This window comes from Manihot esculenta, chromosome 17 (assembly GCF_001659605.2).
Source record: "Manihot esculenta cultivar AM560-2 chromosome 17, M.esculenta_v8, whole genome shotgun sequence".
In the NCBI taxonomy this organism is placed as follows: Eukaryota; Viridiplantae; Streptophyta; class Magnoliopsida; order Malpighiales; family Euphorbiaceae; genus Manihot; species Manihot esculenta.
Genome location: NC_035177.2, coordinates 11,510,951 through 11,533,890, shown reverse-complemented (window position 1 = coordinate 11,533,890; position 22,940 = coordinate 11,510,951). Strand labels below are relative to the sequence as shown.

The following is a 22,940-nucleotide window of genomic DNA, read 5'->3' as shown; positions in this document are numbered from 1 at the left end:
ATAAAACAACTTCATAAAAACATGCAAGGAATGGCTGGACAGGGCACTTTCGGCGGCAGGTTCGGCGGCCGAAAGTCCCTCCAGAGCCGAAAGTCAGGCAGGTTCGGCGGCACCTTCGGCGGCCGAAACTCCCAGACAGAGGCGAAACTCATGCATGTTTGGCGGCACCTTCGGCGGCCGAAAGTCCCAGACAGAGACGAAAGTCTCTTTTCGGGGGCAACTTTGGCAGCCGAAAGGCCTGCCTCCCCAGCCATGTTCGACGGCCGAAAGTGCCTTCGGCTGCCGAACCTGGTTTCTGCCAAAGGGCAGAAACTCGGCTCCTTTATGCACATTTGCCTCCCAACTCTCAAATCATGCATAAACTTGTTCTAAAACATGCAAAAACACCATATATCACACCTAGGGGTCTCAAACTATCAAATACCCTAACTACAACACTTCACACACACACACAAACAACATACATTGTTCAAATCATTAATATTAACCCATAACTCAACATATAACCTAACATGCCTTTCTACCCATAGATCTTGCATAAAACTTATTTAAAACACATAAGGAGCTTAAGATCGGCTCTTACCTCTTGAAGATCGAGAGGGAGACGACCTAAACTTGGAGATCCACGAAAATGAGCTCCTGAGTTCCCAAAGCCCCAAAACTTGGTTTAAATGCTCAAAACTTGCAATGTGAGTTTAAAACTCAAGAAAAATGGAAGAGATTTGGAGGAAGAACACAAGAGTTGCAAAGGGAAGGTCGGAAGCTTGCTTTGGCCGAAAATGGGAGAAAACTCGCCCATTTCGGCTAAGTGCCCCTTTTATAGGTGGCTGGCCAGGCCACGTTCGGGGGCCGAATGCGCTTCCGCATCCATGCAATGTTCGGCGGCCGAACTTGACTTTCGGCGGCCGAAACTGGACTTCCCTAACTCATGCTTTCGGGGGCCTAACGTGCCTCCAAAACGCATGCATGTTCGGCGGCCGAACTTGACTTTCGGCGGCCGAACTTGGGTTTTCCTCCAAGGACTTTTCATGCAAAAACTCATTTAAAAACATACTTAAAATTATTAAAAACATGAAAACATATCATAAAAACATACTTTTACCCTTCTAGAGGTTTCCGACATCCGAGATTCCACCGGACGGTAGGAATTCCGATACCGGAGTCTAGCCGGGTATTACAGAAAGGATCAAGACTGCTGCAAGCAGGCAGAAGAGTTATGCAGATATCCGCAGAAGGCAAGTAGAGTTTCAGGAGGGGGATTTGGTATTGCTCAAGGTGTCTCCAATGAAAGGGGTGATTCGGTTTGGGAAGAAAGGTAAGCTAGCTCCACAGTACATCGGACCCTTTGAAGTCTTGCAAAAGATTGGGAATGTATCGTACAAGCTGGACTTGCCTGCTTCAATGGAGAGAATCCATCCGGTTTTCCATGTTTCCATGTTAAGAAAGTTCGTGTCAGATCCGAGCAAGGTTCTTAGTGAGCCTGATGTGGAGATCCAAGAAGATCTTACCTATGTTGAACAGCCAGTACGGATCTTAGACACCCAGATCAGAAAGTTGAGAAACAAGGAAATCTCGATGGTGAAAGTCCTTTGGAATCACCACAACATTGAGGAGTGTACTTGGGAGACACGGGAGTCCATACTCCGGCAATATCCTCATCTTTTCTAAGGTAAGTTTTATGTGCTTTGTATGAATGTTCAAGTTTTATGCTATGCCATGTTTGTTGGTGAATATTCGGGGACGAATGTTCTTAAGGGGGGAAGAATGTAATACCCGGCTAGACTCCGGTATCGGAATCCCTACCGTCCGGTGGGATCTCGGATGTCGAAAACCTCTAGAAGGGTAAAATCATGTTTTATAAAATGTTTTAATGTATTTTATATTTTTAAGTAAAAAGGAAATTGAGTTTTGAATGAAAAAGGCCAAGGAGACATTTCCAGGTTCGGCCGCCGAACCCCAAGTTCGGCCACCGAACGTGGGATGGTTTAGGGGGGCAAGTTAGGCTTCCGAAAGTTTCAAAGGTTCGGCCGCCGAACCTCATGTTCGGCCGCCAAATTTGCATGAGATGTGGGGGCACGTTCGGCCGCCAAAAGGTGGTCTGCCAGCCCTATATAAGAGCTCCATGGCCGAAATGGGCGAGTTTTCTCCCCATTTTCGGCCACGGTGAGTTCATGCTCTCCTATGGTTCGTTTTTTATGTTTTTCCTCCGATCTTTCATGTTTTAACAAGCTTTATGTTGATTTGAAGAGATTTGAGCAAAAAGAGCAAGTTTTGGGAAACTTGGAGACCAAAAAGCGAATCTCTCCCATCTCCGAGTTGGATCGTCTCTCCTCTCGTTTTATAAGAGGTAAGAGTAGATCCATAGTTCCTTTCACGTTTTAAGTAAGTTTTATGAGGTTTTATGGGGTAGAAATGCATGTGTAGGTTTATGTGAAGTTTATGGGTTTATGTTATGTTTATGAGCAATGTTGATTGTTTGATGTGTTGTAGTTGAGGCTTAGGATAGTTTGAAGCCTCTAGGAGCTTGTATGCTTGAGTATGCATATTGTAGAATAGAAAAATGCATGATTGTATGAGTTGGGAGGCGTTTATGCATGTTGAGCTGAGTTTCTGCCCTTTTGGGAGAAACCAGGTTCGGCAGTCGAAAGGACTTTCGGCCGCCGAACCTGTCTGTGAGGCAAGCCTTTCGGCTGCCGAACCTTGCCCCCGAAAGTGGACTTTCGGCTCTGGAAGGGAGTTTCGGCCGCCGAAGGTGCCGCCGAACATGCATGAGTTTCGTCTCTGGAAGGAACCTTCGGCTGCCGAAAGTGCCGTCGAAGGTGCATGACTTTCGGCTCTGGAGGGACTTTCGGCCGCCGAACCTACCACCGAAAGTGCCCTGTTCAGCCATTTCTTGCATGTTTTCTATGATTGTTTTTAGGTGTTTTTAGGGGGTTTTTGGGGGAATGTTTAGACTATGTCAGTATATGTTTGGTCCCTCATCTGAGTCCACCTGTGTAGGTTCGGACCCGAGGAACCGAGGAGGTCAGCAGTGCTAGCTGCTTCAGAGTCCTTAGAGTATCAACCAGAGGTGAGTAGAACAGAACTATGCTTTAAATTTAATAAATGTTTAGCATGATCCATGCATCATAGATGCCATGTTTATGTAGGATGTATTGCATTAGTAATCACGAATATGATACATTGCATTTTTACTATTGATGTGGATGGATGTTGGATGACCCACTAGCTCTCAGTATGTAACCCAGAAAGTCCAGGGCTGCCCATGCCACGCATCCTAGCACCATGTCAGAAAGTCCTGGGCTGCCCATGCCACGCGTCCGGGCAAATGCATGATTGTTTATGAGAAATGAGAGTTATTGGTGACAAGTCCATCCTTGATGTGAAATGTCTGTGCTATGATGCATTCCATGAAAGCATGAATGATTAAAATGTTTTATGGTTCTGCTCACTGGGCTTTTTAGCTCACCCCATTCCCTTAACCCCCAGGTTTGCAGGTACAGGGTAGACCAGAAGGTCTGCAGGAGTAAAGTTATGATTATGTAATAGCTAGACGTGGACATGATAAATGATTTAATATGATAGACATGTAATGTAATGATGTTATTGAGGTTTAGAATTTGTGCTTGACTCCGGTTTATTCAGTGTATCCCTTTTGAATACATGATCTATGTTTTGAGATGTTTATGATGTATCAAGCTTAATGTATGTTATGATACCCAATTGGAGCATTGATGAGGGCTCCAGTGTGTGGTTTATGTTTATGTTATGTGCATGCACAGGTAAGCTTGGTTAAGGAAAAGAAAAAGTTTATAGTGTTATGGTTATGTTTGATCATGTATGGGATTGAACAGGTTTATAGATTTATGTTTGGCTTGCTACGGGTCCCGGCGGCCTTAAGCCGATCTGGATCCTAGCGCCGGTAGCGGTCCGAATTTTCGGGTCGTTACAATGAATTTAGGCACTGGCCCGATTAATCGAGTTGTTTATGCTAGACTTCCGAAAAGGCGGATATACCAACCTCCAAAAAGACAAAGGATGAAGTGCCAAACAAAGAATTAGATCGAGTAAAGATCCTTATTAACAAATCCCCCCAAGGCGTTTTACGGCAAAAGTCAGTCGGCTATAGGCCTAGGTGTTAATCCTATTTTTCAGTAAATTTTCCAAAAATTATGACTAAACAGGTATTAAAAAATATACTTTTTAGCCCCCTTTGTTCGACAAAAATGGTGGCAACAAAGTATACAAAAGCATACGAAACATATATTTTCATTACAAAAGATTACAAAAAGCCAAAAAGAGACTTGAATAAAGTCTCTATTACATCAAAAGTCTCTATTACACCAGAATCCTTAAAACCTATTCTACCCTATGGGAGGAAGCCGCCGAAAAGGCCATGATAAGAGCTGTCTCTCCAACTACCTTCCTACCCTTACCCTCAGAATCAATCTTGCACAAACAAGCCCTTGCCCTAGGGATTGTAGAGCAAAAAGCCACTATAGTTGAACTGGTTGCAATCCTCATAGCTAAGTAATATGCTTGCACCTTCATGAAGACCTGCCTTCAGTTACTCTTTGAAGACCATGATGATATCCTTTACATAGATTTGGTTACCCTCAGAAATAGAAGAAGAAGAACCTCCATTCCTCTCTCCCATGAGAAGCTGTTGTGAGCCGAAAAGAAGAAAGAAGGGTTATTATACAGTGAAATAGCCAACAAAGCTTTGAATGCGGCGCAGAAGATAAGGCGACCACAGCTAAGCGAAATGACATTCACAACTGAGGTTACGCCATGTGTCCTAAACCGAAAAGGCAAATGGCCACTTTCGAACCTAAAGAGTTGAAGACTAGCGAGGGACCTCTAATGCTACATAACATCCGTCTAAAATAAGCTATGAGTTGTCACTACAAAACAGGGGTCACATGACAAGGATCTGATAAGTGAAAAACGCAGTCCTGCCCGAGTAAAGGGAGATTCAGACACTTTAAAGACTCGCCCTCCCTTGATAGATCGAGTCTTGGCACAGAGTTACCGTTATCAGGCACATTCCCATTTTGTCTGTCATCGCGGGATTACCAACTTATTAGCTGACAATGTCCCTTATCAAACAACCGGCCACATCATCGCCGGATTTTCAAAAAATGCTATATTTATTTCCATTTTCTCACAATATAAAAGGGAAAGATAGTACGCTATCTCTAATACTACTAAAACTCTAAGTCATCTATTGTATTATATCTTTTCTTCAAGGTACTGATTTAAGCGTCAGAACGACTACTTTAGGCACCCATCACAGCCTCACATCTCCTTACTTGCAGGTTCCATCAACCACAACCCAATACCATTTTAACCATCTTATCAGCCTCATCTCATAACATTAAATATGTTAATACTTATTTTCATGATTATCTAATATTTAAATAATAATATATTTTAATATTTAATAATCACTATAAAAATTATTTAATATTTTAATATCACACATTAATAAAATTTAAACTTATTATTTATTGATATTTATTAATTTAATATTTTTCATAATTATTGAATTTTTTAATCTTACATAATTATTGAATATTTGAATGTAGTATTTTAACAATCATTTTCTCTAACATATAGTCTCCTAATGTTTTGTACATTCCAATTTTAAATTTTTTTATTAGCTTCTAAACTAATTTAAACAATAAAAGTTTCATCTATTTTAAAAATTTAAATATAATTTGTATTATTAGAAGAATTATATATATTTTAAATAATCTGATTAATTTTATTACTTTTCGCTATTTTTATAAGTTGTACATTATTTTATTTATTAATATATAGAGTAACAATCTTGAAAGTTAAAGAAAAAAAAGTAAATATTTCATTTTTTTAGTTACTTTTCCAAAAAAAAATAAAAATTATTTTAAAATTTTGAGTTTTCGTATTTGGATTTTTTAGTCAATATTTAGAAGAAAAATACTAATTTTACATTTTAAATTTAAATAAATTGAAATTAAGTTAAATATATAGATAATTTTAGTATGATATAATATAGTTTGAATAAGAAATCAATCAAATTAAAGATTCAGATAATAATAAATTTTCATGTTACTTTTTAGTCAATCAAAATAAAGAAAAAGTTGTAATTATCAAATTCTACTATAGTCATTTTAATTCTTTTAAATCCTTTTTTTTACCGCTTTATGATTGAATAATGTAAAAACAAAGTTTTTAACTATTTTCTTCTATTAAATATATTATCCACATGAATAATTTTATGGTAGTATTCGGTCGATTTAATTTAAAATTATACCGAATCGAATAAATCAAAAATTAAAATATTAATATTTATAAAAATCAAACCGAATTGATTTTAATTAAAAATCGAATCGAATTGAATTGAATCAGTCTGATTTGATTTGATTCAATTCGATTTGATTGATTTTAACTTTTAATAAATTTTTTTATTTTTTACACTTTATTTTTAATATTTTAAAATTTAATTAAAATATTTTAATTTTAATATGATCTAATTTCTCCATATTATTAAAAATAACATATTATTATCACTAATCAGTTCAGTTCGATTTTTTTATTTTTTTTCTAATAAAACCGAACTGAATCAAAATAACTAAAATTTTTAAAATTAAAAATCAAACTGAACCAAAATGAATAAAAAATCAAACTGAATTTTTAAATTAATTCGATTCGGTTGATTTTTTCGGTTTGAATCGAATACTGCTAATCCCTAGGTAAATTGTATATTTTTTTAAAAAAATTATTTATTATATAATAATTCAAGGTTATAATTATAATATTTTAATGTAAACTGTTGTTATCTTAGGATGATCTTCATATAAAAAAACTTGTAATCAAATTAAATTATTGAATAATTATAATTTCATTCTTAAAATTAAATAATTTTATTCGAATTAGAATGGAGTAATTTTTGTAAGTATGGGTAGCTTGTAAGTAGGGGTGAGCATTCGGTCGGTTCGGTTCAAAACCGAACTGAACCGAATAAACCGAAAACTGAAATTTTAGTGTTTATAAAAATCGAACCGAACCGATTTTGATCAGAAACCGAATCGAACAGAATTGGTCTGATTTGATTCGATTCGGTTCGGTTTGATCGGTTTTGATTTTTAATAATTTTTTTATTTTTTACACTTTATTTTTACTATTTTAAAATTTAATTAAAATATTTTAATCTTAATATGATTTAATTTCTCTATATTATTAAAAAAATATATTATTATCGTTAATCGGTTCGGTTCGGTTTTTTTGGTTTTTTTCTGATCAAAACCGAACCGAATCAAAATAATCGAAATTTCTGAAATTAAAAACCGAACCGAACTGAAATATATAAAAAATCGAACCAAATTTTTAAATCGATTCGATTCGATCGATTTTTTCGGTTTGAAAAGTATATAGTGCATTTCAATGGATCTATTTTTTCTAGATTACATATTCAATGATTTTACAGTTTCATGACATTTGTGGAGTATCTCACTCTAAATTATATCTGATACAATAATTTTATTTTTATTATCCTTTATAAAAAATAATTTTATTAATTAATTATGTAGTAATATTAATTATCATGGTCAAGTTTTAATTTATTTGAGGAGACTGCAAATATAATTAAGAAACTCATGTAAATTTGGAAATACTTAAAATACTCATAACGAAAAGAGGCATTATGCCATTTATGTAGTCTATCATATGATTCCTTGTCGGAATATGCCTAGGTTACTGTTATGACTAATCTCCCGGTCTATCTTGCCCGGCCTGCCCTTTTTCTCTGTTTCAAACTGCCCAACCTGCCCGTTGTTGAACACTTTCCCTCTTTCTCAAGCACCCTCTCTCTCTCTCAAACCTCCTTTTGACTAAAATTCACAACTTGTATCACTGGTTTTCACTTGTGATCCATTTTTTCTTTCGTTTTGATGGGTCCAATGATTTGAAGTGAGATGCTTTGAAATGGGTTCTCTTTGTTTTTATTAGTTTTGAGCTTTTCATTGAATTTTTGTGGAGATGGGTTTGGGTCCTGATTCTGCAAAGGTAAAAAATTTGGAAGATAAATCAAAGAGCAAGAAGAAGAAAGATGAGGGAAGTAGAAAGATGGAGGAGGAGGAGATTGGGTGTTGGGCTAAATTCAGACTGATGGGAGGTTGCATGCCTTCAAGATCAAAAGTTGATAGCTCTTTAAGCGGTATTACAACTCAGTATGGTAATAATCTATTGAGTGCCTTTCGTTTTGATTTCGTTTTGATTTTTGTCATATTGTATTTGATTAAGAATGGTATGTCTTGGTGGTGAAGCTAGTTTTACTCATTTTTGTGCTGTGGTTCCTCACACCAGGCAAAGAAAAGTCATACGCTCTTTGAACTTTTAGGATTGACTATTAACATTCTTCTATCATCAGGGGTTCGATTCCATAGGAAGTTATCATGAGGATAAAAGTTGTAGCCTTCTCCCCCTTTTTTCTTTTGTGGGGGTGGGGCGGGAGGGGAGGGTTTGCAGTAACTTTCTTATGTTCATGTGTGAGAGTCGTGTCATGCATGAGGTGAGCAGGGAGCACCATATCAAGTTTTGTAAAATTATGGGATTTCATTGTTTTTGTGGTGATGATACAGGGAAAGTTAAGATAAAGGTGTCCCAAAACTTAGGTTGTTTTATTGAATAGCTCAGAAATGAGGCTTTTGTTGAGTTGGTTGGAGCCTTAATGAAGATTGTCGATTTTAATGACAATTTATTGTTGGAATCATGTTTGTTTAAACAGCAGCTGCATGATCTTTTGCCGTATAGTCAATCAAAATACTGCTTTGATAGCAACTATATTGTCAGTAAACTTGTTTAATTTCACTACCTAACTGTAATAAGAAGTTCATCTGCATAAATGTTTAGAGAGTTATGAATTTGAATAGCAAGAATTAATTTGTTTTGCATTGCCTTGTTGTTCAGTGGAATCTAAATCTACTGATGAGAAGAGCAAAGACCAACCAGTTGTTCCTGTGATGTCCTCTACAACTAGTAATGGAGAAAGTGCTTCATCCACTCCAAAATTCAGTGAGGAACTGAAGCTTGCTTCTCATCTCCGAAAGTTTACTTTCAATGACCTTAAATTAGCTACTAGAAATTTCAGGCCTGAGAGTCTTCTGGGGGAGGGTGGTTTTGGTTGTGTCTTCAAAGGATGGGTGGAGGAGAATGGAACTGCCCCTGTGAAACCCGGCACAGGACTTACTGTTGCAGTGAAAACCCTCAATCATGATGGACTTCAGGGTCATAAGGAGTGGCTTGTGTGTAACCTTCCCCATTGCTCCTTTCTTATTCTTTCAACATAGATAATTCGTTTGCTTAATGTATTTCACAATATTTCAGGCTGAAGTTAATTTTCTTGGCAACCTTCTCCATCCCAATTTGGTTAAATTGATTGGTTATTGCATTGAAGATGATCAGAGGTTGCTGGTGTATGAGTTTATGCCTAGAGGAAGTTTAGAGAACCACCTCTTCAGAAGTATGTGATTGAGAAATTTATGTACTCAAATTTGCTTACTTACCTTTTATTATGTTTATTCAAATTTATAATGTAGAGCATTAGTTTTTTAACTATATGATGTAAATATGACCCATAAGTACATGTTTCTGGTTCCTCCAATGAGGAGTCTTAGATTTTTATAGTTCTACTGGAAAATGGAAAAGCCTTGTGCATACACTTGCACTTTTGTTTTAGGAAATATTTCATCAAAGTTGGTTGAACTTATGATAGAATGTTATAGCATAAACAGATAGGCTTGCTTGTTATGCACAACAATCCATTTGCATCAGCATCGGTAAGGAGAGGTACTTTTTTGGTATGTGTTTCTCCAAATATTATATGCTTAGCCATACATAGGCAATGGGTTAAGCTGCTAAAATAGTGATTTAGGGCTTTTCTTTAAGCAATATCCATATATGGGTGGTCATGACATTCTGAGAGGATCGGTGATACTGATACCGAAGTTTGTTTAGCTGTCATAGTTTGGTAACAATTGATTTATGTTGGGAACAAGGTTTTTTAACTATTTCTATGAAATTAATTTGGTACAAGCATTATGTTGACTGGGACCACCCTGCAAATCCATTAGAAAGGGATTATATGAATTATTTGTGTGGATCTAAAGATGCATATTCATATAATCTAGATGTTGTTTTTGGTTAATACAGGGAATTGTAAGGATTTCCAGTTTGACATACTGCTTAGTTAAACTGAGAAGTGGCCTACCAGCGTTTTGCCCTAGATTATGCTGGGACAGTTCATTGGCTCCTGATTTTGAATTCTTATAAATTCTTTTGAATGCATATCAAATTCCCCATCTATTTGATACAAGGATATGAAAAAGATTTAAGTAATAAGAATAGATTTACCACACCTTGTTCCATTTGTATCTGTGTATTGTCTGTATATTTGGATTGGTTACTGCTCACACACACTTCCTTTCCTTTTGGTCTCCTAAAACAAATCAGTCTATTTGTTATGGTTTTAAATATATGAATCTTCATGATTGATGTTTAATGTTCTCTGGTAACAACCATTTTATATGCAGAAGGGTCCTTGCCTCTTCCTTGGTCGATCAGAATGAAAATTGCACTGGGTGCTGCAAAGGGTCTTGCCTTCCTTCATGAAGAGGCTGAAAGATCAGTGATATATCGTGATTTTAAGACATCTAATATTTTATTAGATGCTGTATGTCCTCGACACATGCATCAGTAGTAAGTTATTTCCCTAATATCATAATCTTTACCATTCACATTCTTACAACTGTACTTGTAGGAATACAATGCCAAACTCTCTGATTTTGGACTTGCAAAAGATGGTCCTGAGAGCGGCAAAACTCATGTATCTACTCGAGTAATGGGAACATATGGCTATGCTGCCCCAGAATACGTGATGACTGGTGAGTGTTGTTAAATTACTTTTTATATAATTTACACACATGCACATTGGTAAAGATTAGCGTTCTAGCTAATTTCTGAATAGTCTCTAGACTGTATAGAGAGAAATAATCGAAGGAAATTGCTAAATAGTCCTAATAAAATATAAAACTTCCTAACAACCATATCATAATGTAAAATTACTTTTTAACTTTCCTAGTACTAAAAGAGAATAATAATTGTGAAGAAGTGTGAAGAGGCCCTTCTTTCCAAATCAGTTTGGATCACGGTAAGGGCTTAGATATCAGGAGGAGTATATACTGGTTCAGTGTCCTTGCAAGTTATAGCACTGGATGATGAAAATATATAACGGTCATGCAGAAATTTGGATGGTTTGGAATATGGATTGATTGAACTTTGAAGCCAGCATTTATATTGCAGCATAGGTGTTCTCGTAAGTTGCATAGGGCTCCAAATGAACCAATTGACTAGGGAAATGCTCGAGTATAGTTCAACAAGGAGTTGACTTGAGTTCATTTATTAGGGAAAGAAAACCAAGCTTAAGCTTCAGCTTAAGTTCATAAGGAAAACCTTATTGAGCTAAACATTTCTTATGCCAAACTTGTGGTTAGTACCAGGCTTTCACTTTGCTCTTTATAGGCAAATCAGTGAAGTAAGTTTTGACAAGTTTTTGGAGATTCCACAACCACCATCACCAAGAGCTACAAAGAGGTGTGTGAGACTGTGATCTCTTTATTAGAGGCAGTTTTCCTTCCTCCTGTTCATTAATGGGAACATGAGCATGGTGGGCTTCCTCTTATCTGTCATCTATCATTCTCGCTTGTCTTCTATGGCATAATAGTGATAACAGCGCATATACAATAATAACAGTAGTCATGAGCTTTTAAGATTCAGGCTTGAGCAAAAGGACCAACAAGGCTGTTTGGCCCTGTGGTCAGTTTGGACTGAAAGCTGGTCAAGCAAGGCAGAACTCAAGCTTTAATGTTGGTGGAGTGTGTTTGAATGCAATCTTGAATAAGGAGTTTATTTTGGGATGGCGCTTTTGCCCACTAAAGTTGCTCCTTTATTTCAGGCTGAACACGACCATACTTACCTTAATTTATGTGCATTGCTTAATGGACCTCCAGACGAATTTTCTTTGGTGGCTGTTTGTTGCCCTTTCTGGAATTGTGCTTGTCATCTTTCCATTTTCCTAATTGTGGTTTATTTGTTGAAGCCATGCTGCTACCCTTGAATCAAGGATGCTCATTTTGTGGAAATCATGAAAGCCAGTTATGGCAGTAGGAAATTTATATTAACCTCATAAGATCATTTAACATGCCCCTGATTATGGTGATCTACTGTATTGGAAATTTTAACTATAATATATATGTTTTGAGCAGAATTATTATATCATTTCAACTATCTCTACTTGTATATCAAGTATTTTATTAGTAGAGGTCTTCCATATAAAGTCATGGATCCACTGTTTGCTTGTCATCTGATTTTATGCTGTACATTTCTTATTGTCTTAGGACATTTGAGCTCAAAGAGTGACGTCTACAGTTTTGGAGTTGTTTTGCTTGAAATGCTGACAGGACGAAGATCTATGGACAAAAACCGTCCAAATGGGGAGCACAACCTTGTCGAATGGGCAAGGCCTCATTTTGGAGATAGGAGAAGATTCTATCGGTTATTAGACCCTCGTCTGGAAGGACATTTTTCAATCAAAGGTGCTCAGAAAGCTATACAACTGGCTGCTCAGTGTCTTAGCCGCGATCCCAAAGCTAGACCCCGAATGAGTGAAGTTGTTGAAACGCTAAAGCCTTTGCCTAACTTGAAGGATATGGCCAGCTCTTCCTATTATTTCCAAACTATGCAAGCAGATCGGAACAAGTCAAATATGCAAAACAAAAATGGTACCAGAACACCGGCAGGATTTGTAACAAGGAATGGACAAACACTGAGGAGCTTATCCAGTCTTAGCGACTCACGTGCTTCTCCATATAACCAGCCATACCAGTCACCAAAACCTACTGTGAAAAAATCATAGCACTATAGTTGCATTTGTGTATATCTTCAACCGGCTCCTCCTTGTCGGTAGCTTTGTCAGTCACATAAGTAAAAGAAATAGCACGGCGGGTCATTCCATCATTTTCTCGATATATTTTCTTATTCATCTGGTAATCTCAATCCGTCAAATGATGGAAGAAGACTCCTCAACTTACACAATGCCATTGTGGTATGTAATCACTGAATCAACGAGACCCATATGCTTTACTTCCTGCTTGATTTCTTTGTTATGAATTGTCTGTTGAGATATTGAAGTCTTATTGGAGATTGACAAGACACTGGGAAATATGAAGTTAATCGTATGTGTTGAAATTTGGGAGGTGAAGGTGTAAGCAGCCACTGGTAAGCTTTGAGGCACAGTAGGTGGATGTGAAGGGAATTTTTATTTGGTTTTAGAAGTCATCATCCAAAGATGCAGCTTTACATTAACCTCTCTTATTCTTCTTTTTCTGGCTTTTTAAGCTCATTGTTGTTTCTATGCAAATGGGTCTTTCTACTCTGGCATTGATGTAAATATAGGTATGTGGGTCTCTTTACCTTGTATCTCCTTATGAGATTTTAGAGTACTTTGAAAAGGAAAGCACAGGATGATGTATATTTTTCCTCCTTCAATTGACAGCAAGTGTTGCCTCATTAATTTAACTGCTGTTCAACTGTACCTCACTAGAAGTGGTGCTTTTATATGTTTTGAAACTCCTAAGAACTTAGGATTATTTTAAGAAATTTGCTCTAATTTCATGCATGGTGTGGACAGCTTGTGAATAATACTAAAACCAAATTCAATATGGTGGAGAATTCAAACATGAGGAATTTCGAGAGCTTGAAAATAATAATAATAAAAAATTATCAATTTAGAGTGATTGATGAAATATTTGTAGATTTAAAATTTGATGAAATATTTGTAAATTTAAAATTTGACCGTGAGTCAAAATTAATTCTTATAAAAACGCCAAGCAATTATTTATTTTTTATTATTTATTTAGAATGGTCTATTTTTTATTATTTGTTTAGAATGGTCTGCCCCACCTGCCATGATTTATTTTTTTATTTTTTTAATTATTAAAATATTATAATTATATTAATTAATTAATATATTGTTTTTATATTATATTAATTTAATAATTTTATTATATTTTTTATTATAATAAATTTTTTATAATATATTTTATTAATTTTAATATATTATTATAATAATATTATAATTAAATAATATTAATTATAAATTTATTTACCAGTTATAAATTTATTTATTCATAATTATTATATTTTATATATTTTATTATTTTAATATATAAAATATTATAAAAATTGATAAAAAAAAACTGAACAAAAATATTTAAAATTATAATATTATCTTGTTATTAAATATATATATACCATAGCACTGAATTAAATAATTAATCAAAGAAAAATAGATAAATAAATTAATCAATTAATATGAATATTTAAAATTATAAAAATTAAATTTACTTTTTATTTAACTGAGAATACTATATAATAATAATATTAATTTTATGGTATCGTATATAATTATAAAATAATATTAATTTTATAATATTAAAATTATATAGAAGTAGTATTTTTAATTTAAATATTAATAATAAAATATATTAATATTTAAAATTATAAAATATATTTATAGGTTTAATTTGATAATAAGTGTATGTCAGTAAAGTAAATTTAAGAGATTTCAATTCTACTCCCCTAATTTTCAATCTTTATTTAAAATAAAAAAAGGAATTATAGTATAATAATTCTAAATATTGTATGTGATTACCAAATTTATTTGTGTATAAAATTATCGTTACTATTTAATTACAATATTAATGTATTAATCTATTAAAATTATAAAAAAATATTTATTATTATAATATATTAATAATAAAAAAATAAAAAAATAAAATTGGTATGCCACCACTTTAAATATTGGCGGACCATAATTTTAAAAAAAATAAAATAAAATAAATAATAATAAAAAATATTTATTATTATAATATATTAATAATTAAAAAAATAAAAATAAAATAAAATTCACATAACACCACTTTAAATGTTTCCAATCACAATTTTAAAAAAATAAAAAATAAAAAAAATAATAGTCTTGACCTTATGTTCGAGATTCAGAAGTTTCGCTGTTTAACAAGTGAGTCTATCTTTAGAATTTATTTTTTATTTCGTCTGAACCAAAAAAATAAAAAACTCAAATATTTTTTTAGCTGTGTAAAAAATTTATTGTCAGCTCGAATGGTCTTTGTACGGGTGGTCTGTTAGCAAAAAACACATAAAGCGACTCTAAAATCACAGAATATGGAAGTATGGTTTCACCCACTGCCAGCAAAGTTGTCTCCCACTGCCAACAAAGTTGTCTCTGTCTGCATTTCTCAGTCTACATCGATTAGAATTCAATTAGAAATTAAATGAATTTATTTTGCTGGTAGTTTGGCCAAGCAGCCAAAATCTTCATTTTTAGAGTCCATGGATTTATTGCTACATTTAGTTTTGTACCGTATGCATTTTTACCCGTGTATTCATATTTTGAATAGAGTATTGACATTTGACCTGCAGATTTTGTCTCTGATTTTGAATAATTTATATAGACTTTTTGTCAATTTAGAATTAAAAATAAAAAAAAATTTCAATTTAAAGTTAAAATAAAATATTTATGAATTTGGAGTTGAATCGCTTGTGTGGAGTTAAAAATGATTCTAGACATTTTTTTATAAAAATGCTAGGATTTTTATTTAAATAATAGTATGGTGTCACTTTAAATGATTTTTTTTTATTTTTTATTTTTTTTAAATTGTGGCTTGGATGTGATGTTAATTTTAATTTTTTTAATTATTAATATATTATAATAATATATTTATATTATATTAATTTAATAATATTATATATATTATATTTTTATAATAATAAATATTTTTTTATAATTTTTATATATTAATATTTAATAGATTTTATTATTAATATTTAAATAAAAAATTATTGATATTATATAATTTTATGATCATAAAACTAATATTATGTTGCGATTAGATGTTGAAAAATAATTCGATTGCGATTAGATATATAAAAATAATTTAATAATATAGTATATATTTATCTAATGATAAATTTTTTTTATTATTTTAATAAATTAATACTATAATTAAATAGTACCAATAATTTTATATTTATTTAATCCCATAATAATGTTATTTCATAAGGACCATTTATAAAGTATTATGACCAATTATAAATAGGTATTATATTTTATAAAAATATTTTTAATATATAAGAGTAATATAAACGTTCATAGGAAACTGTATATAAAAATATTTAAAATTATAATAATATCCTAAATGTATATAAAATCACTTTACTGAATTAATTATTTAATTTATTAATTATTTAATTTATTTTTTATATGATAAATTATAAACTATTCGGTAATAACAAACAATATTTAAAATTATTATTTTATTTTTCTATTAGATGTTATATGAGAATACTAAATTATTTATAATTTATTAAAAAAATAAATTAATTAATTAATTCAACTGTAAAATAAATTAATTAAATCTATTATTTTTAATAAATTATAAATAATTGAATGATAGCATGCAACATCTAATCACTGCATAATTTTAATATATTAATATATAAATATATTAATATTTAATATATTTTATTATTAATATTTAAATTAAAAAATTACTTATTTTATATAATTTTAATATTATAAAATTAATATTATTATGTGATTATATATTATTGCATAGTTACAGTTCAATAAAAAATAAATTTAAATTTTATAATTTTAAATATTCATATTAATTAATTAATTTATTTATTTTTAATTAATTATTTAATTCAGTATTATTGTATATATATTTAATAATAAGATAATATTATAATTTTAAATATTTTTTTCAATTTTTTTTATTAATTTTTATAATAATTTTATATATTAAAAATAATAAAATATATAAAATATAATAATTACATATCAATAAATTTATAACGAGTAAATAAATTTATAATTAATATTATTTAATTATAATATTATTATAATAATATATTAAAATTAATAAAATATATTATAAAAATTTTATTATAATAAAAAATATAATATAAATAAAACTATTAAATTAATATAATATAAAAATAATATATTAATTAATTAATATAATTATAATATTTTAATAATTAAAAAAATTAAAAAAATAAATTTCATTCTTAAAAAATAAAAAATAAATAAATAATGGTTTGACTTAAGTGGCGCCAGATCTGACTCCTTTTATAAATGTGCGAGGAATCAATTTTAACCGCCACTTGTCTAGTCAAATTTTAAATCTACAAATGTTTGATAATGATTGTAAATTGATATTTTTATTTTTTATTTTAAAAAAGAGTCTGAATTTTGATGAGGCAGAAGATGATATTGTTTTAAAAAGCTCACCAGAAAATTTTTATGAAGATTAGTGAGTGCTGTGGAAAATAAACATGGATTTGTGCTTCTGAATTCTCATTGGATACAAATCCTTGAGGATGACAAAATCAAAACCATAATGGAAATATTATAAAGTCCTACCATCATTAGTACTGATATCAGATAGGAGAGGTGAGTAGTATTTGATTCAAATCGAAAAAATTAATCGAATCGAATTGATTTGAAATTTTGATTCGATTTTTTATATATTTTAGTTCAGTTCAGTTTTTAATTTCAGAAATTTCAGTTATTTCAGTTCGGTTTGATTTTAATCAGAAAAAAACTGAAAAAATCGAACCGAACCGATTAGTGATAATAATATATTTTTTCAGAGAAATTAAATCATATTAAAATTAAAATATTTTAATTAAATTTTAAAATATTAAAAATAAAGTGTAAAAAATAAAAAAATTATTAAAAATCGAAACCGATCAAACCGAACCGAATCGAACCGAATCAGACCGGTTCGGTTCGATTCGGTTTCTGACCAAAATCGGTTCGGTTTTCATAAATACTAAAATTTCAGTTTTTGGTTTATTTGGTTCGGTTCGATTCAAAATCGAACCGACCAAATGCTCACCCTATCAGAGACCCTCCTAAACAAACCAGGTCAGTTTAGCAGCTTTGCAGCGTCCACCACCAGGAATTTGTCTGTGTTAACCAAAAGGGGCAATTGCTTCTGTAATCAAACTTCTTTTACAGACTTTCTTTATCTCCTTCATTACAGCCTGTAATCCATCAAAGAAGCATATTCCAATAAGAGAAATCCTCCCAAACTGAACATATAACTCTTGTTTTAGTGTAACTTAAAATATTCTCCCTAGTGTTAGTAAAAATGGCAAAAAATCAATTCAAATTTAAGGACTAAAATGATAAATATTAAAATTATAAAGACTAAATTATTATAAAAATTGAAAGGTAAAGGACTAAATTATTAGTGTAATAGTGAATTATTTATAGTTTGATTGGAATGATTTTGTAAAATAAAATTTAAATAAATTTTTATAAAATTATTTATGATTTCATAAAGTTAAAAAATTTTAAATTTTTTCATTTCAAACAAATATTTTATAAGAAAATAATACAAAATTTTTGATTTCCAACAGATAGCAGTGTTTATTGATAAATAAGATTTGTTATTAAAAAAAAAATTTATCATTTAATTTCTATATTATAAAAAAAACTCATAAGTTAGTTATTAATTTCGAACAATATATTTAAACATTCTTAACGTTTTAAAAGATCTACTTATTAATTTCTCCATTATTATTTACTTTATATATTTTTTAAAAATTAATTAGTTGATTTTTTAATTTTGATAAAAAAATTAATTAAAAGATTTTTTTATTAATTTTTATGTTTTGAAAAACAAACAATTTTATAAAAGTAATAGTTAACTGCTAAAATTAGTAGATAAATATCAAGAAGAAGAAGAAGAAAGAAAGAAAGAAAGAAAGAAAAGGTAAATATGATTTTCTCTTGGAGGTAAAAAGCTTTCAATTAATCCACATTCCAAGTAATTTGAGCAATGAGAACTCAAATTTATTCTTGTTGTAGCTTCTCATACTATTGATGAACAGCTCACAGATCCTCTTAGCTAATACTGTGTGTAGTATGTAATACCATAGCTGTCTTGTTTCTTGTTCTTAAAAGAAGATCAAACTCCTGTCTTCACTTTCCCCACCAGGACCTTATATTTCTTTATCTTAAAGGTACACAAGCTCATTTGTTTAAACTCTGTTTGTCTTGCTTCCTTGTTTGGGTTCTTGAGAAGCTTTAGGAAAGCAAGAAGAAAGAAATTGGAAGACACAATTGCATAAAAATGGTTAATTTAATTTAGCTCCTTGATTGTTTTCCTTTGCTTGGTTGCTGAGAAAATGGGCGGATAGAACAGTAAAAAGGAATTTGAGTTTCATGTTCCATTGTTGTGTTTGTTTTTGGTAAGTGGGAATTAATAATAAATTATGATTTTTTTAGTTACTTGTTTTCTGAGGTTAAGTTTCCATTTTCAACAGTTTCTTTGCATTCCTGAAGATATAAGTAGCTTCTTCTTCTTCCTTTGTCCATAGAAGTGATAATTGAGGATAGGGAACAGGCAATGTGCATCTATGGAAAATACCTGCATTTACTGATGTCAATAAATTCATATCTTGATGTTGATTTTAAGATGAAATTTTGGTTGAAATTGATATTTGCCTTTTGCCCAACCGAAATCCATATGGATCATGACAAATACTTCTGTTTTTTAATCCTTAAGCCCCCCTAGACCTGTTGCTTCTAAGATATTTCACCAAGCATAGGTGCCCTCTCTTTGCCCCTCTTTTACTTTGAACAGTTCTTTTCCTTCTAATTGCTTTCCTTTTTCCACATTTGAAATTTGATCATTGAGAAAAGTGGGGGAATTTACAAGAAAAAAAAATGGAATGTCAAGAGGTGTATGATCTTCTAATGGTTTTTTACAGTCAAGTACCAGATGAAAGTATTCATGGATATGAGATTTGTGTTTCCACTTCAGCATAGTTTTTGAAAGTAAGACCTTTTTCAATCAGCATGGTTCGTAGTTCCCTTTGATGCCATAAAAATTCCTAGAATCTCAAAACTAAGCCTGAATAATGAACTAGTCAAGAGTCGGCTATGTGGATCTTTTGTCATCATTCAGCTCTATTAGCCACGATATAAAATTGTTTCTGTTTACTGCATGTTTTTTTAATTCTATTATGGTTTTCATATCCTACCGGCAGAATTTAATATGGGTCAAGCATGTGGTTGCATTCAAGTGGAGCAATCAAAAGTTGTTATCAGGGAACACTTTGGGAAGTATGATGCTGTGCTGGAGCCTGGCTGCCACTGCATGCCGTGGTGCCTGGGATACAAAGTGTCTGGTAAACTTTCTCTGCGTGTCCAACAACTTGATATTAAGTGCGAAACAAAAACAAAGGTCAGCATATTTTTCCTTCAATTTTCGTGAACATTAAGATTTATTCTCTATGGCTATATGAGGTTCTTTTGGTCAGATTGATAGTTCATGTTCTTCTGCTGCAGTCTCTCAAATGATAAAAGTTTGAATATACCGTACTTTCCAGGATAATGTATTTGTCAATGTGGTTGCCTCTATTCAATATCGTGCTTTGGCAGAAAAAGCCGCAGACGCCTACTATAAGCTCTCCAACACCAAAGCTCAGATTCAAGCCTATGTTTTTGATGGTTTGTACAGATTTACATCAGTAAAACTGACAAATTCTTTCAATGTTTTAGAGTTCATTAAGCAAGCATTGATATAAAGTTGAATAGTTTTAGAGCAGATAATTGCGCGGCATAGCCAATCATAAGGGCAATAAGGTTCGACTTCGACCATATGAATATTGACACGTGTAAATTTTGTATATCCAGTTATCAGGGCAAGTGTTCCGAAGTTGAGCTTGGATGCTGCTTTTGAACAGAAGAATGAAATTGCAAAAGCTGTTGAAGATGAACTTGAAAAAGTATCATGCTACTTTTAACAGTAAAGCTAATATTAGCATTTCAGAATTCATTAATCTAACCCATTTCTTTCTTTTCCTTTACAGGCCATGTCTGCATATGGATTTGAAATAGTGCAGACTCTTATTGTGGATATAGAACCAGATACTCATGTGAAGAAGGCAATGAACGAGATAAATGCAGGTAAATTTTGTTACTTGCTGAGCTTGATGCTCAGTTTTTTCTTGAAGTTGTTAACCTTACTAACACGGACACTTGAAACACCAGATTGATAATTCAGTCTAGTATTCTATGACTTTGTTCTTGAGCAAAGTTTAAGGATTGAATCTTGCTTTCACAGCTGCAAGACAGAGAGTGGCGGCAAGTGAAAAGGCAGAAGGAGTTAAAATATTGCAGATAAAACGAGCAGAAGGAGAAGCAGAATCCAAATACCTTTCAGGGATTGGCATAGCTCGTCAGCGCCAGGCGATAGTTGATGGACTAAGAGATAGTGTGCTTGGATTCTCTGAGAATGTTCCTGGAACAAGTGCTAAGGATGTGTTGGATATGGTGCTGTTGACTCAATACTTTGATACAATGAAAGAAATTGGAGCATCCTCAAAATCCTCATCTGTTTTCATTCCACATGGCCCTGGTGCAGTGAGAGATATTGCATCGCAGATTCGTGGTGGACTTCTTCAGGGGAACTCTGCAAATCAGCGCTTCAGCGGATGTATGGAAACTTGTGTGCCTGCTAATGAGTAAGACTTCTATTGTATTATGTGTGCTTTGTGTTTGCTGCTTGTTGAAATAGTACAAAGTCTAAGGTGTGGGTTTTAAGAATTAGAAACAATATGGATGATGTTCATTCCAACTGCTGCCATTACAAAAGTAATCAATATTTTTGACATTAAAAGATACTTTTCGCCAGTATTTATTTCAAAGAATACTATCAATTCTGCAAAAAAACTGCTCATGTCCGGCCGCCTATCGGTGCTAGTGGTGTAGGGTTAACCTTCAATACAAAACCCATAGACATAGGTGTAGGTGTAACCTTTCGTTTAATACTAGAATTGATATTGTAAGGGGAGCTAGCAATAAGATGCTGAATGTCATGAAAATTTTTTGCATTGAGGTAGAGGTTAATGGGGATGGACTATGAATTCGTTGGCATATGTCTATGCTGGTTCATATCCAGCTCGTCCCAATAGTTCACTGTTTATATCTGCTAGCATTTCATTAAATCACTGATTTTTTGCAAAATAGATCTGTGTGTAGGGACAGTGGATCAGATAAAATTCTCTGGTTTCTGTGAACAACTGCTGAAAATCAATAGATGCTGCATATATGTATTTCTTACACTGATAGTTGTTGGAAAAAAAGATGAAAACTTGGAATCTTGTATCAGATAGGCATAAAATACTGGATTAGTTTCCAAGTGCCAAGTGGATATTGGATATTCTCTCAAAGCTTCATTTCCTTTATTATATGAAGAATTACGATTTGGTCCTTGTGGATTAGTGATATTAACTACTTACTCCCTCTATTTTAAAAAACGTATTAATTAATCCATGTCTTTTCAAATGGATAACTATTTAGTCCCTTGTATTAATTGTAGGACTAAATAGTTGTGATTATGAAATTGTAGGGACTGAATTGTTGTGTTCCGAAATTGCATAGAGATAGGAGCATATTAGTCATTTCATACATTAATAACAATTTAAATAAACAAAGAGATTAAATAGTTAACGGTTTGAAAACACGGGATTAAATAGTTTATTAATGTGTTCTTTAAAATAAAGGGACTAAATAAGTTTTACTAAATTATATGGACTAATTAGTAATTTTTCATTTATTCTATTCAAAGGCAGTAAATTAGCTCTTTTTTTAATTTATTTTTAAGAGGAAAGAGGCTGTTAGGTTGCTTTATTAAACTCTGAATTCCGTTGTGAGTGAGCTCATGAGAGATTCCCAGTCACTTTCAAGAAGTTCTCTGAAGTCTGACCCTTCAGTGATATTGTACCTAAAAGAAACCAGA

The 22,940-nt window shown here is 32.2% G+C and overlaps 2 protein-coding genes across 4 annotated transcripts; both read left to right on the top strand.

The window, feature by feature from the left end:
- The first annotated feature begins 7,725 nt into the window (after nt 1–7,725).
- On the top strand, nt 7,726–13,630 carry LOC110607458 (serine/threonine-protein kinase PBL34). 3 transcript variants are annotated; one of them, XM_043952550.1, is made up of 6 exons: nt 7,726–8,197; nt 8,950–9,284; nt 9,367–9,502; nt 10,572–10,711; nt 10,799–10,922; nt 12,435–13,630. In XM_043952550.1, exons 1-6 carry the CDS (start codon nt 8,020–8,022, stop codon nt 12,950–12,952), a joined length of 1,431 nt encoding a protein of 476 aa, XP_043808485.1. In that variant the 5' UTR covers nt 7,726–8,019; the 3' UTR covers nt 12,953–13,630. The 3 variants fall into 3 exon arrangements, with proteins under 3 accessions (XP_043808485.1, XP_021602267.1, XP_021602268.1); XM_021746575.2 differs by having other exon boundaries at nt 7,729–8,215; XM_021746576.2 differs by having other exon boundaries at nt 7,731–8,215; nt 10,575–10,711.
- A 5,335-nt stretch (nt 13,631–18,965) lies between these two features.
- LOC110607459 (hypersensitive-induced response protein 2) lies at nt 18,966–22,517 on the top strand. Its single transcript, XM_021746577.2, has 6 exons — nt 18,966–19,155; nt 20,185–20,381; nt 20,527–20,647; nt 20,834–20,925; nt 21,010–21,106; nt 21,264–22,517. The coding sequence occupies exons 2-6, from the start codon at nt 20,193–20,195 to the stop codon at nt 21,665–21,667; spliced, it is 903 nt and encodes a 300-aa protein (XP_021602269.1). The 5' UTR covers nt 18,966–19,155; nt 20,185–20,192; the 3' UTR covers nt 21,668–22,517.
- The last annotated feature ends 423 nt before the right edge of the window (nt 22,518–22,940 follow it).

Bases quoted from the DNA above. Each gene is read 5' to 3' on its own strand.
- LOC110607458 (XM_021746575.2), top strand. From the start codon at position 8,020: ATGGGTTTGGGTCCTGATTCTGCAAAGGTAAAAAATTTGGAAGATAAA. The intron at 8,216-8,949 runs GTAATAATCTAT...CTTGTTGTTCAG, and splicing joins CGGTATTACAACTCAGTATG to TGGAATCTAAATCTACTGAT. The intron at 10,923-12,434 runs GTGAGTGTTGTT...TTATTGTCTTAG, and splicing joins CCCAGAATACGTGATGACTG to GACATTTGAGCTCAAAGAGT.
- LOC110607459 (XM_021746577.2), top strand. From the start codon at position 20,193: ATGGGTCAAGCATGTGGTTGCATTCAAGTGGAGCAATCAAAAGTTGTT. The intron at 20,382-20,526 runs GTCAGCATATTT...CGTACTTTCCAG, and splicing joins AGTGCGAAACAAAAACAAAG to GATAATGTATTTGTCAATGT. The intron at 21,107-21,263 runs GTAAATTTTGTT...TTGCTTTCACAG, and splicing joins AATGAACGAGATAAATGCAG to CTGCAAGACAGAGAGTGGCG.